Genomic DNA, 15,681 nt, shown 5'->3' on the forward strand with positions numbered 1-15,681 from the left:
CCTTTACTTCCCAGGACATTGTGGAAAAGAAAACGATGTTCTTGGGTCCGGGATCATTTCTAAGATCAGAGGAAAACAGTCATTTGTGATAGTTATAGAATGAGATAGTTTATCCAAAAATTCAGAGCTGCATCTCAGGAATGAAGGTTTGTTCTTTAATGAATGATGGGAAGATATGTGTTCCCCAAGAAAGTATCAGCACCTCAGAATTATTCCATGAAAATACTATGTAGCAAAGTGTTTCTCAATAACTCTAAATTAGAGAAGCTACTTAAAAATAAGAGTAACCTGTAAGAATGAGGTAAACTTAATTATCAGTCTTTTACCTGATAGTCTAGAAGGGCTAAGGATCTAGATTCTCAGATGCAATTTGGCACAGTGGAGAGTGGGGAGTAGATCAAAACACAGGATTTTAATCTCTTCTGTCATATGTCATAAAAGGAAATATAAAGGTAATCAATACTCCATTATTGCTCTTTCATCTTATTATATATAGCATCACAAACTGAATGACCATTAATTGTCACTTGAATAATAAGACAATGTATTATTTTAAGAGACCTTGTGCATATAACTGTTCATCTGAACAATGGAGATAAATGGGCTAAGATGTTTTTTAGACCCAAATAATCTATATTTAGTGTTAACCTTTTAAATTCTCTGAAAATGTACAGTTCTCAACTTTAACCCAAACTTTGGATTATTAGCGGTAATCAGTGTTATCATTTAGCAAAATGAAGATTCCTCTACAAAGTTCAATTTTGACCTGTTTTCTAATTGCTAGAAAATCCTTGGAGTGCAGATTTGCCAGATAAAATATGGGACACCCAATTAATTTTGAATTTTAGAAGTACTAATCTCGTGCAATTTGGGATACACACACATACACACACACACACACACACACACACACACACACAAGAACCCAAATAAAAACCCAGATCATTCATTGTTTATTTGAAATTCAAGTTTAACTGGGTGTCCTGTTTTGTTTTGTTTTTCTTAATCTAACAGCCCTATTTAAGTTACTGTATGTGTTGCAGATTAATGAATCCAAAACTTGCAAAACAAAGCGTTGCAAAAACATTGACAGTGTAGGACCATGAGAGGCAACAGGTCTAATTTGCATCCTAAAATGTAGCTTAGACTAAATTAACCATATGGAAAAGTAAAACCTGCTGATACAGGTTTTACATACAGGTGATACATGCAATGGCCAGGCCAGGGATTGCCAACCACATTTGTTTCTCAAGACTAATTAGGATTTAATGATGATAGCTACAGTCTTCATTTATCATTCCAGTCTCCATCACAAGACAGAGTACAATAAAAAAAGGCAAAGAAAATTATAGCAAAATATAAAAAGTAGGTGTGCCTATCAAACTACATCAGTTCAACTAGAAACAAATTGGATATTTTTGTATTTTACCATGCCGGATAAAGTGGAGAGCATCTTAATGCTCGTAGCAGCTGGAGAATTTTCAATGGGGATTTTAGGGAATACATTCATTGGATTGGTAACCTGCATGGGCTGGATCAAGAAAAGGAAGATCGCCTCCATTGATTTAATCCTCACAAGTCTGGCCATATCCAGAATTTGTCTATTATGTATAATACTATTAGATTGTTTTATATTGGTGCTGTATCCAGATGTCTATGCTACCGGTAAACAAATGAGAATAATTGACTTCTTCTGGACACTAACCAACCATTTAAGTGTCTGGTTTGCCACCTGTCTCAGCATTTTCTATTTCCTCAAGATCGCGAATTTCTTCCATCCCCTTTTCCTCTGGATGAAGTGGAGAATTGACAGTGCGATTCCTAGGATCCTGTTGGGATGCTTGGCCCTTTCTGTGTTTATTAGCCTTGTTGTCACTGAGAATTTGAATGATGATTTCAGGTGTTGTGTTAGGACAAAGAAGAAAACAAACTTAACTGTGAGATGCAGAGTAAAGAAAGCTAAATATTCTTCCATCAAGATTTGCCTCAACCTGTTAACGCTATTCCCCTTTTCTGTGTCCCTGATCTCATTTCTCCTCTTGATCCTCTCACTCTGGAGACATACCAGGCACATGAAGTTCAATGCCACAGGGTGTAGAGACTTCAGCATAGAAGCCCACATGGGAGCCATGAAAGCTGTCATCTCCTTTCTCCTCCTTTTCATCGCCTACTATTTGGCCTTTCTTGTAGCCACCTCTAGCTACTTTATGCCAGAGACTGAATTAGCTGTGATCATTGGTGAGTTGATAGCCCTAATCTATCCCTCGAGCCATTCGTTTATCCTAATTCTGGGGAGCAATAAATTAAGACAGGCATCTCTAAGGGTACTATGGAAAATAAAATATATCTTAAAAAGAAGAAACTTCTAACACCATAAACAGATCTGAAGGTAGATCTGTTAGATAGTTAACCTATCATCAACTAGGATGAAGGAAGACAAGATGTTTCTTAGTTGTCTTCAGTTCTTACATTAATGTTAGTTTCATATGGTTAATTACTCTTAAATGTATTTAGCATATCTATAATTGTAACTTAGAAAGATCTCATGTGAAGCTGATTTTGCCTTTTTCTCTCTGTCTCTCTCTCCCTCCCTTCAGAATTTTTTTTAAAAAAACATGCTTTGGAGCTTATAAAAGTTAATCTCTTAATATTAACTGTCAGAGGAGAGAGTATTTTCATAGTTCTAAATCATTTCTCTAGATGCAAAATTGTATAACTGGTTCAGAACAGCTGTAATACAATCTAGTTGTTATTTGCATCCATATGAAAAGCAGCTCACTCACCCCATGGTCTTAGTTAGATTCTTTTCTCAGATTATCCAACTGGACTCCACCTTTGGAAAAAGTTCAATATGGTGACAGTTCTTAATAAAATGTTATGCAATTCTGTGAATGTGGCAGAAATTAATACTGATTATTATCACAGTTAAGATATATATGGTGATTAAAATAAATCTTGTCACAGGTTCAAAAATCATTTTAGGACTATAGATCAATGAAAGAAAGATACTCTGTAAGTGTGAGAGAAGAGTTTATATTAAGAAAGTAAAACAAAATTGGCTTAAACAGGAACTATTGATTGCTTATTGAAGTACATTTTTCTATGAAAGACACATGTAAGTTTGCCTTTAGCAGACTAGGGTGTAGCAGGCACTGATTGTCAAGATATCCTTACAAAATGAGACATTCAATCAAAAACTTATGTGTTGAGATGTTAAAATGTCAAAACTGTCAAAGGAAACATTGATTCAATATAGATTATCACTATTTGGACTATACAAATGTTATCTATGAAATATCTCCTTGGGAAATTCCAACAAAAGCACATCATTTATGTTGCAGAAAAGATATTTTGGAGTGACTGACTCTGTTATTAATCAGCCTAGATTAGCCATAAACTTTGTGTGTAGAAAAGAAAATGTAAACATTCTCATCAATAAATTTGGCAAAAATAAAAATTAATTCTACCTTAGTTTCATATGTTAATTTTTCTTCTCTGAATCTAACAGTGCAAGATACACATTGATTAAATTGATAAATTTAAAAAGATTTATATTGAGTACTTTGTAAGTTAAAGAAACAGCAGAAAATTAGATGCATACCCTGAAACTTACATTTTAAAAAATATGGTCTTAAGGAACACCTGTCCCCACCACCCACCTAAGCAGAAACCAATTTATTTGGATTTATTGGGCATAGAACAAAAAAACAGCTGAGGGCTAAGGGAATCCTTGGAAATTCCTTGTGTGATGTCTTCATATTGTGGACCCAAGAAATTTGATCATCTACTTACATTAGAAACATTAACACTTCAACATTCAATTTCTCTGTGAACAGTAGCCAGGCAGAGGGTACTAATGTGGAAACAGAAGCCATATTAGAAATCTCTTACTGTACATAATTCTACTCACTGGCATATGTAGGATGAAAGTGATGTAATCAAGGCAAGTGGTTTATCTTCTGAGATCATATTAATTCTGACAAATCAGGCAAAAATAGTAATAACCCAGGGTGAAAGATTTGTACTATTTCTTTTACTCCCAGTTTGTGGAATAGTTTTTCACGCTTACTCTAAGAGAATGTAGCAAATAGTTTACAGAGAATGCAGACAAGTTCCTTCTTGTTTTTATTCCTTGTTTAATAATTACATATACACTCACACTTTGAATATCTGACTGTTAATACACGATCCTGGATGCTATAAATACCGATGAAATGTGACAAAGTTCATGCTATCATGTAATGCACAGTTGTGGAAAACATTATGGAAGACAAATAGTAATCAAGTAAACCAACTCAGAATTACAAGGTCATGATTGATACAGTTGAGAATAATGGGGGAAGAGAAATAGCTTTATAGAGTGTAGTCAGGATAGACCTACCTGAGAAACTGATATTTCAAATTAAAACTTGAATCACAAATATAATCCAGCCATGTGCCATCCTGGACAAAATAATGTCCCAAAAAGATGACACTGCAAACGCCAGTACCCTGAGGAATAAGTGTTTGAAGAAGAGCAATAAGATCTGAGTGACAAAAGCATGGTGAGCAAGGGGTGACTAGCAAGATCATGAGAAAGCCTTATAGACCATGAGAGGGAATTTAGATTTAAGTGCAATGGGAAGACATTGAAGGGATTGAAACCACAAGTAACATAATTTGATTTATATGTAGATTTAAGTTTACTTTGGTTATAAGAATGAATGTAGTATGTGTTGGAATGGGGAGGAGTACAATTAAGGGGACCAGCTAATAAGTTATAATGTAGTAAGTGGTCCTTATGAGAAGTCATAGTGGCTCAGGTTTGGATGATGGTCATAGAGTTAGGACATTTTCAAACGGATGAATTCTATATATTGTATAGATAAAGCTGATAGGTCTTATTCTTTGATTAAAGAACAGGAATTGAAGAAAAAGAATATTTTAAAAACTTTTAGATTGTTTTTACTTTAGCCATTGAAACTACACTCTTCCCTAAGTTTGAGTGGCAAATATTAATGAGGGACAAGAGAACAAAACTCAAAAATTCTTTTTTTAACATGTATGTTGAGAGATCTATGAAATTACCAAGTGAAAATTTCAAATAGATAACTGATTATGTGAATCTTTAACTAAGGATAGAAAAAACAGATAAACATTTGGAAGTCATCAACATATAAGTGGGATTTCCTAAAAAGTTATAAAAAAGTGACACCATATGGGTACTCTAAGATATTCAGATCTTTAGAGGTTAAATTACAGCAAAAGGCCCAGCAAAAGAAAACAAGCAAGAGCTCTTAGGAAGATAAGGAAAAAGCAAGGAACTGCCTGGTGAAATGGAAATGAGAGAGATGCCATTCTGTTAGGCAGAAGGAGAGATCAGCTTTCAAATGGTGCTGAGAAAAACAGTAAAACTGATATAACAACATAACCAATAGATCTAGCAACATGGATGTAATTGATGAGCCAATAAGAGCAATGTTAGTGAGGTGTAGAGGCAGACGCCAGGTTCAGTGGAAAAGGTTAAGGAGGGAATGAAATAAGACAGAGAGATGGTGAATGTATATCTTTTTAGTCAGTTTTGTTATTAAGAGTAGAGAATGGAGCATGAAAGCAAGACGAAATTCTAGCATTTTCATTGGTTTTGTTTTTAAGTTGGATAATACAATGAGTACATGCAAACTGAAACATATAATATAAATATGAAATATAATAGAAAGGAGGATAATAACATAGGAGAAGGGTAGTAATTGCTGGAACAACTATGTGTATTATCCTAAGTTGGATAATACAATGAGTACATGCAAACTGAAACATATAATATAAATATGAAATATAATAGAAAGGAGGATAATAACATAGGAGAAGGGTAGTAATTGCTGGAACAACTATGTGATAATCATTATTTCTGACATTAGAAAGTGGAACCCTCATACTTGAGATAGGGGTACTTAAGTGGATGAATCTGAAAATATGAAACCCCTAGATTCCCTGAAACCTTCTGGGCCACCAAGAGCAAACTCCTACCACTTACAAGGTCAGGAGAGCCTCCCCACTCCTGAAAATTGCTCAATTAACTCATTTTGAGGGAAGGTAACATTTATTCTCTTCAAGATATCCCCTACCATTCTTCATTACTTTAGGACAAAGTTTCCACACAGCCCAATAAGCTAAGTACAATTTCCATTAAAAGGAAAAAAAAAAAAAAAAGGCTTCAAGCTAATACTAGCACGTATTGCTAACATAGCAGAAATAATAGAACATGCTGGAAATGGGTTTTGAGGGTGATGGATCAAAATGTTCTCTTTATTCAGTCTGAGTATGGAGAATTTATCGACCTGGGGACCCTCAATAATGACTTAGGGCTCTTATTCTGGCAAGGGCAAATAAATCCAGCCCTAATATCCCATTGGGACAGCTCCATGAAATTTGGACACAATTCTGGCCTCATGTATAAGGTAGACTTGCTGCAATTCCCTTGGCATAGTATTCAAAAGAATTGGAAAGTTCAGGGAGATGGTAATGTCAGAAAGGATTAACTACAAATGACCCAAGAAACCATCACCTATATTCCCCAGGAGATCCCTAAAAATATTTTCTTCACAGAGGCAACAATGAATGCTCTGGTGAGGGAACATTCGCATTGCTGAGAACTCCATGATGGGATGTTCTCTGTGGGTTAGAATTGGCTGATGGAGAAGCTGCCAGAAACCTGGGCTCCACATATCTATGAATACATTGGAATTGTCTGTTGTAGCACTAAACCATCATTAGCATATTGATCAGCAAGGCCAGTCAGAGTACTATTCCTCTACTGACCTTTAGGAATCTGTGATCAGTACTAAGAAAAATGATATTCCTAGGATTCTGATAGATAGTTAAATAAGGTGCTTTTTGAATTATGTAATAAAAAATGAATGCTAAGAAATAATGTAATAGAAAAACACTATTTCTTCTCAAGCTTCCAACTCATTCCAAAGACTAAAGAGGAGGCTGAGTCCCACTGAGGAAAGACATTACCAAGTTTTCATGGTACAGTTTTCACAGTTTCAATCCTCCCCAAAGGGAATTGCACTGATTTGATAGAATAATTGTGAACTGGGGAAAGAGAGTAATTATATATTCTGAAAGTTTTAAAATATCAGATATGACTGGACAGTAATACCAGAACAACCAAAATGGTATCATGATCTTCCAGGTAGAATGTAAGTCTAGGCAGAACAAATCCTTCAGCGGCCCCAGTGGATCCACATACCCAACCCTGTGGTTATCTACCTTGTTTTCAAAAATAAAATTGGGATAAATGTTCTTACCATCTGTCCGAATGAAGTACTGACCTTTCTAGGGTTTGGGTAGATAGAATGTCTCATCTAGTGAATATCAGCAAGCTTTTTTTCTTATTAATACACTGTTTATTTGTCTTCTCTCTGTCAAATCCCGAGCCAACCACTTGCCCCAGGCTTCCTGGGGAGATAGAGGAAAAGGAACGAGACATGAGAGAAAGAATTATAGGAGGTGGAGATGGCTCCTTTGCATGGTGGAGAGGATGTGAGAGGCCACCATTAGGCAAGAGAACCACCTACCTCTGAAATGGCAAAGTCCAGAATGGTGTAGGAGAAGAGCTGTTGCTTCAGAGACAAGCTCCTGGCATAACCAGTCATGAAGCTCCCTAACACAGCCCTTATTGTAGCCCCAGAACCAGCTGCCCCCATAGTGGCAGCCCTAACCCTACTGAACTTGGCTGCTATCTCAAGATCCTTTGAAATGGCACTGGTTCAGAAGCTGCATCTGGGAATAAGTGAGGTCAGGGGATGTGGGGCTGCCAAGCTGCTGAGGCTCTCATCTCTCGGTGTCTCTGGTGGTTTTAGCACCATGGCAGCAGCGATCGCTCAACAGCTGAGAGGCGCTCCTCACCGAGAAGGAGGTACAGGTGAACTTTGCACAGGTCAACATTTTCAGGGGATGAAGGGTAGGGGAGCTGATCCAAATACAGAGAAGACAGAGCTGCAAGCTTTTGTCTTCAGCCCTTCAAAGACAAGTACTAATTGGGTGCCAAAGAGGTAGAACTACACATAGACTTGGCTTTTTCGAAAAGCAGTTCCTGGATAGTGAGGTATGCATGGTCAAGTTTGGGGTCAGTCTTATTCATCACTCCCAGGGCAGACACTAACGAAGACTGCAGTCTCTCTGCCTGCTTTAGAACCAACCATATAACTTCCTCTCAAAAGACAAAACACGTGCAGACAACCAACTGTGAGTCTCATTCAGGCCCATCATCACTGAGTGTGGGGAAAATTCTTCCTCAAATTGAATCAAGATTTCTAAGTTTCTAAGTATCCAGAAAAAAAACAAGATAATTTGACGTTTAATGTTGGTATGGTAAAATTTAAAACATGTAATTAAAATTTACATGCAAATACCCACTGCTATCCTTAAAATATGACTGCTTAGCAGAATCCTTTTTGTGACTGGCATTTAAGTGTGCCTGAAAAGAAAAAAACTATCCTCAAATTGCTAGAAATTTTTTCCCTAGAACTCTAAGTCTGGCAGTAGAAATTAGTCTTTAGGGAGCATTTCTCTGTTCAGTTAGAACCGTATAATTAAGCCCCCAAGGTCAAAACCGTATAATTTTGACCCCAAGGTCAAAAGTCTGCAAAAGAACAGCTTCTGCATTGTCTTCTTCATTGTCCTTAAATAGTACTGGTGACATGAAGGTATATGAAACATTCATTGTTCCTGTCCTTAGAGGATGCAAGTTCTCATGGGAGATTTAGCTTTGACATAATGATGATCACTATTGGAAAAGTGGCAAAAGAAGCAATTTTCAAAGTTCAGAGCAGGGGAGAAAGGAAAGCTTCATACAGGAAGGAGATGCCGTGGCAGCTGTACCTCTGGAGAGCAGTGTGGAAGAAGGCAGAGTGAAAAGCACGGCTAACCCTATGCATGTAGTATAGTATTTTCAATGGTCTAGGAACACTGAATGATCCAGTAAGATTGAAGAGAATATAAGAAGAGAAAGCTCAGATGTGGGTTAGTTCCAGATTGTGAAGAATGTTGTGAATGTCAAACTGAATTTGTGATCGATTCTATCGGCAACAAAGACATTTTTGGAGAGTAGGAGTAGCCCGATCATTTCTTTGCAAATACTTCAGACTGGGATATAACTTTTAATATAAAGCTGTATTTTAGGAGGAGGAGTACCTTCAGAAGTACTCCCAAGGAGTACTTGCTAAAATCAAGTACAACAGGAAATTCCTTCCAGTGGGCTGGGAAACAGGTCTTCCAAGTAATACGAGGGGAGAAGAAATGGGGACTAGAGGTCTGAACTGAAGATAATATTGCTAGGCATGCAGTTTTTAACTAGGAAAGACAATTTTGGGGATCTCTTTCTGAAAACAAAGCATGCCAGGTCATTTGTGAGTGACCTTGCCTGTTCACTACTCTTGCATTATGCAAAACTGTACTGATTTGGATACAAGACTATGAGCTTTGCTGCCCAATATTTGGATTGAAATGATAGAAGCCCATTATTTAGTAAGTTATTTTCAATTATCTTTAGTGACTAGTGCTATCATGAGGCTTGTAGGTTTTTATCTTTTATGGGTTTTTTTCCTCTGTGCTTTTAGTAAATTACGGTAAATTGAAAAATATTGCAGCTGGGACTCCTACCCTGTTTGCAGAGTAAAGAGAAAGCTGCTCACTTATCCTTGAATCCTCCCTGAAGTCACTTTCAGATGTTTCTACCCTCAGGTTTACATATCTTCACATATGTTGCTTTGTGCAAGGTACCCAACTCCACCTGCAGAATAATCACATTACTTCCAAAATTGTATAGTAAGTCTATCATGATACTGAGGATGCCAGAACGACCAGATATTGATTCTGCTTCCAAAGAGAAGGTCAGTTCTAGGTCTGATTTCAGAACTGAACCTGGCAGGAAGTGTGGAAATAAACAGAATTGAACATTTTTACTTTGTGTCTGTTATCGTAACCTGTAAATTCTTCACTAATACTCATACTGAAGGCAAACTACTTATATCCTTCTTAGCATTGTCCACTACAACCTTCTTTTTTATCCTCTCCTGATTTTTATTGTCAGCCTTTTGGGGCAACCTGCATTTCCATGTGTGAGCTGCCACAGGGATTGTCACATTTTGACACTCGAGAAACAAGGACTTCTGGGTGAAGCACAATTCCTAGCCTGTCTCTATGGACCCCCCTCCCAACTGAGGGATGCTTCTCTGGAAACCCTCTTTCTGTGGCTTTCCACTCAGAGGCTTCAGAGGTAGATGGATTAAGTGTAACAAAGTAGTACAAAGTGAGTGACTTAAATGACAGAAATTTATTTATTAACAGTTCTGGAGACCAGAAGGCCAAGACTAAGGTGATGGTTCAGTCTGAGGGCTCTCAGGAAGAATCTGTTCCAGGCCTTTCTCACAGCCCCTGGTTGTTTGCTGGCAATCTTTAATGTTCCTTAGCTTCTGCTACATTGCCCTGATCTCTGGCTTTATCTTCACATGGCCACTCGTGTGGCTTTATCTTCCTGTGTACACTTGTGTGTCCACATTTTCCCTGTTTATTTTTCTTTTTCTTTTCTTCCAGTCACATTTCTCTCTCAAAAAAAATTGAAGCATAGTTGACCTACAATATTATATTATTTTCAGATGTACAACATAGTGATTGAACATTTCTTTACATTGTGAAGGATCACCAAGAAAAATCTAGCTATCATCTATCAACATACAAAAAAGTTACACATTATTAACTGCATTCCTTATGTGTATGGTGTATCCCTGTATCTTATTTATACATTTATAAATGTATGTCATACCTTTTAATCTGCTTTTTGATCCTATTTTGCCCATCCTCCCTCCCTCTGCCTTCTGGAAAGCACTGGATCATTAGTTCTCTGTATCTGCAAGTCTGTTTTTGTTTTGTTCTGTTGGCTCATTTATTTTGATTTTTAGATTCCACGTATGTATGAAATCATATGGTGTTTGTCTCTGACTGACTTATTTGACTCAACATTATACTCTCTAGATCCATGTGTTGTCGAAAATAGCAAGATTTCCTTCCTTTTTATGGCTGAGTAATATTCCATTGTGTATACACACCACATCTTCTTTATCCATTCATCTACTCATGGACATGTAGGCTACTTCGATAGCTTGCCTATTGTAAATAATGCTGTCATGAACATTAGGGGTGCATGTCTCTTTACAAAATAGTGTTTTCATTTTCTTTGAATAAATACCCAGAAGTGGAAGTGCTGGATTGTATTACAGTTCTTTGTCATTTTTCGAGGAACCTCCATGCTGTGTTCAATAGCCATGGCACTGGTGTACATTCCTACCAACAATGCACAATGTTTCCCCTTCTACACACCCTCACCTCACAATAGAACACACATACATCGAAGGACTACCAGAAGTCAATGGAAATTACGAGGTAATTCTCTCTGTGTTTAAGCTAGGAAAAGGGTAGTATTGATCATCTGAAATTGGCAAACTCCCTTACTGGTCTCAAGAAAAAAATGTTTCTGTTTTGTAATATTGGTGGGAGTTAAGTCCCCACAAAATATTAAAATCAGAGCTGCATAAAGCTGCATAATACACAACATTTGGAGTCCTTCAGGGCTTGTATCTCCCAACTTGGCCTTCTTATACCCTAAGAATCATGAACTTAGAAGAAAAACAATAGCCAGAACTTTAATGCTAATGACTTTATTGATGATTTGAAGTCAGAGAAAGGAAAGGCCACGTTGACACGACTGAAAACTCCATGGTCACCAGTTCATCTCTCTCAATTTCTAAGACAAAGAGAAGAATTTTAGACAGAAATATTAATTTGGCCTGGACATGATCTATGTCAGTATTTCTACTAGTGGGTACTAGAGGACATGACAAGATATCATGTTAAGAGAGAACAGAAGAAGCAGGATGAGAGGAGGAGACCAGGAGAGAGTAAAGGGAAGGGAATACAGGAGACAAGAGGAAGAGGGGAAGGGAGGTAAAACTTGGGAAGGCTATAGGCCAATATAAGAATGAGGGAGTCAAAATATAACAAAACAAAAAACTCTGAGTGGAAGAAACAAGAAGAGATATTAGGAAATATCAAAAGAAATTACTAATCTTACTAGATTAGTACGAATAGAATTAATACCTAGAGAATTGAAGGAGGTCTTCTTTAGTTGGTTTTCCTTGTCACTGCCACCATGTTGACCATGCTGGTCATTTCTTCCCTGCTGGTCTCTTTGGCCACCTGGGCCCTGTTGGCCTTCTGGACCCTGTTGGCTTTCTTGACCACCTGGGCTACCTGGGCCGTGTTGACAACCAGGACCTTGTTGGCCTTCTGGACTCTGTTGGCTTCCTTGACCACCTTGGCCACCTGGGCCCTATTGGCCACCTGGACCCTGTTGGCCACCTGGATCCTGTTGGCTTCCTTGACCACCTTGGCCACCTGGACGGTGTTGGTCACCTGGGCCCTGTTGGCCACCTTGACCCTGTTGGCTTCCTTGACCACCTTGGCCACCTGGATGGTGTTGGTCACCTGGGCCCTGTTGGCCACCTGGACCCTGTTGGCCACCTGGACCCTGTTGGCTACCTGGACCACCTTGGCTCCCTGGACCTTGTTGGCCACCTGGACCCTGTTGGCCACCTTGACCACCTTGGCTCCCTGGGCCCTGTTGGCCACCTGGGCCTTGTTGACTACCTGAACCCTGTTGGCCTCCTGGGCCCTGTTGGCCACTAGGGTGATGTAGGCCACCTCTGCTAAATAGGCTTCCAAGGACTCCCTGGACACCCTGGTCATGAGGCCTCTGCTTTTGTCCATTGCCTTTGTCTTCCTCTTTGCTCGGCTTGCAATTCTGATCTCCATTTTCTTCTTGAGGTTTTACTTGTGATTCCTCTGAGTTTTCTTCAAATAGTTCATCATCTTCTTAGCCAAGAGAACACAGATTCAGAAAGGAGCAAGTAAAAGGAATGGTTAGCCACAAACTTCAACGAGGCAAGCATGGAAAGTATGATAGCCTAAATGGAGTTAGAAATAAGATATTACTGGATTCTGTGATATTAGGTAATGACCAAGGCCTAGACTCCAGAAGAGGAGAGGCAGAGAGATCCTGGCTTTGTGACAGTGCATGTACTTGGCTTAGCAGGTCTTCTTTGCCCACTCACCATTGAATCTCCTCTTTTGATGCTTCTGCTTCTTCTCTACTGTCATTCATTCTGAACTTTCCATGATAGACATCAAATCATCTATAATTACCAGATATCTCATGATATCTGAGAAAAACCACCACTCATCTTCACTGTGTCTATCTACAGCTATGCGTGATATTTTGACACAAATCTGTTGAATGACAGGAAATGATCAGCCTGCCTGCCCCTCACAATGGTCCAACAATCCTAGAATACCCACTCTGCCCTACCTTCTATCACCTTCTACAAATTGTGAAGTCTAATTCTCTAGTGTTTCCTTTTGCACATTTCTGGTACCTATATCAAGTACAAGCCCTCACCATCTCCCTCTCTTTTTTTAAGATTGGTTTGTACACCAAATCTTATACCTCACATGGCACTAAAACTCACAACCCTGAGATTCACTGTCACTTGCTCTACCAACTGAGCCACCTAGCCCCTCGCTAGGGAATTTTACTTTTAAGTAATCCCTCACCATCTCATGTATCAACTTTCAATCATATCTTTGTAATCTCCTGGCTCTCACTCTTCACATTCCAATATAGAGTTTATTGAGAGCTCATATAGTATAATTGCACATTTTGTCAGATGCTAAGATTCCAAGCTGAAAAGACAGTCTGTGCTCTCAGGATGCTTATTCCTCATTTTGCCAGATCAACAAAGAAATTGGGGTGTCACTTTGTTTTTCAAAATTTTCTGTTGCCCATAGAATAAATACAAAATCACTTGGCCATTTGTAACATCCTTCACACAATGAAACCAACCCATGTCTCCAGCTCTATCTTCCTAGATTCACTTCAGCCTTACTGGTTATTCAGTGTTTCTAGATTATTGCAAATTAGTATATGGATAGATTTAGCCTTGTATTTCACTCTGCTTTCCCTTGGGTCTCTCCTCTCCATCCTCCAGATCATATAGCATCTCCTGTATAAGGTCTCCTCTTTTTTCCCTTGTTCTGAGCTCTGTAATAACTTCCTTTGTCCCATTTTTGACAGTGATCATTGTTATGTGCAAGATAATCTTCCATTGGATTCTGTGTTCCTTAATGATAGGAACAATATTTTATTTACTCTTCAGCCTTGATACCAAGTACAGGATCCTGTCATGGTTATTGTCAAGTATTGCATTTTATTGACTCAGTGATGGGATAGAGCATGTGGATAATGAAAGCATTTCTTTGAGGAATCCTCAAATAGGCATGTTTTTACTAAGACAACCAAGACCAGGTAACTGAAGCATGAAAAAATCAGAAGGAGCAAAATGACCACACTATCTAGGTCTGAGAAAACTTTTAAAATGAATGCAAATCATTACCCCAGCCAACTTTTCCCCTCTCATTTGGTCTTCTGTGCTCCTTTTGCAATGTGGAACTAATAAGATTAAACTATAAAGTATGATGGTTGAAAAAGGAATTTTTCAAGGTTAAGTATGATTGTTTAATGTAAAAAAGATTAATAGGAATTTTGGATTATTTCTATTTACCTGGGGTTCCTAGAATCCATCTAAAAAAATTCTAAATAAGGTGATTGAATTAAAAATAACTCACCTACTGATTGGGGTGTATCCTCTTCCTTTTGAAGGGCTTCCACAAAGAAAGAACAAAAGAATGACATATGAAATGATCTCATAACCTGAATTGAAGGGTCATTGAGAAACTAGGAACTGGGGAAAATCATTAAACTTCTAAAGGTTTTCATTAAGCACAAAATGTTTGTTTGACATTTGCTTAATTTTGCCACTTCTTTGGTGGCATGAGTTACAATTCATTAGCTCCCCCAAGTACTCTGGTCTTTTCTGATCTTCCCTTTTACACATATTCCCACCACATGATTAAAATTGACTTCAGTTTTTTCTTTCATGAGAAATGTGTGCCATTAATAGTGGCTTCAAATTTCACCTGCTCTGAGAAAATCTATTTAAACAGGTATCAAGACCTCAATAACAAAGGCACAAAGCATTAGTGCTATAAATGAATAAGGTGTAATGGTAAGGTTACTGATTGAACAAATACAGTACTTTAGTGAAATTACATAGTATCTTTATACTTCAAATTAGTTAAATGTCAATGGAGATAATTCTCTTACAAATGTAAGGCATTTGTGCTATTCAATAATTAGCCATTGGTTGTAGAAAGATTTAGAGAAAGAAATGTACGAGTGGTTGGGGTATCATGTTCTGCTGACCTTCAGGTACTGTTTAGGTCTCTGACATAAGATATTCAAAAGTGAAAAGGAAGGATGGAGCCTTATCTAACAATATGAGTGAAGAACCCTGAAACCTAAGGGCTTGTTATTCCTTTTCACCCTTCCCTAGAATCTATTTAGAGAGCTCTCAAGAGACAAAACACTAAGCAAAAATATAACATAAGATATGTTCTGAGGTGAAAAAGAAAGGAACATGTCCTTGAACAATTTTATCTGGGTCTTCAGAAACAGTATTTGTATTTAAAAAGAAAAAAAAGAAAACAATAAATTTAAAATATGATTTGATAAGACTCCATCTC

The 15,681-nt window shown here is 37.9% G+C and overlaps 1 protein-coding gene across 1 annotated transcript; it reads left to right on the forward strand.

The window, feature by feature from the left end:
• The first annotated feature begins 1,430 nt into the window (after positions 1-1,430).
• Positions 1,431-2,369, forward strand: TAS2R7 (taste 2 receptor member 7). Its single transcript, XM_025995621.1, has one exon. It carries the CDS (start codon positions 1,431-1,433, stop codon positions 2,367-2,369), a length of 939 nt encoding a protein of 312 aa, XP_025851406.1.
• Positions 2,370-15,681: the final 13,312 nt, after the last annotated feature.

The sequence above is a fragment of the Vulpes vulpes genome, chromosome 8 (assembly GCF_048418805.1).
Source record: "Vulpes vulpes isolate BD-2025 chromosome 8, VulVul3, whole genome shotgun sequence".
Classification (NCBI taxonomy): domain Eukaryota; kingdom Metazoa; phylum Chordata; class Mammalia; order Carnivora; family Canidae; genus Vulpes; species Vulpes vulpes.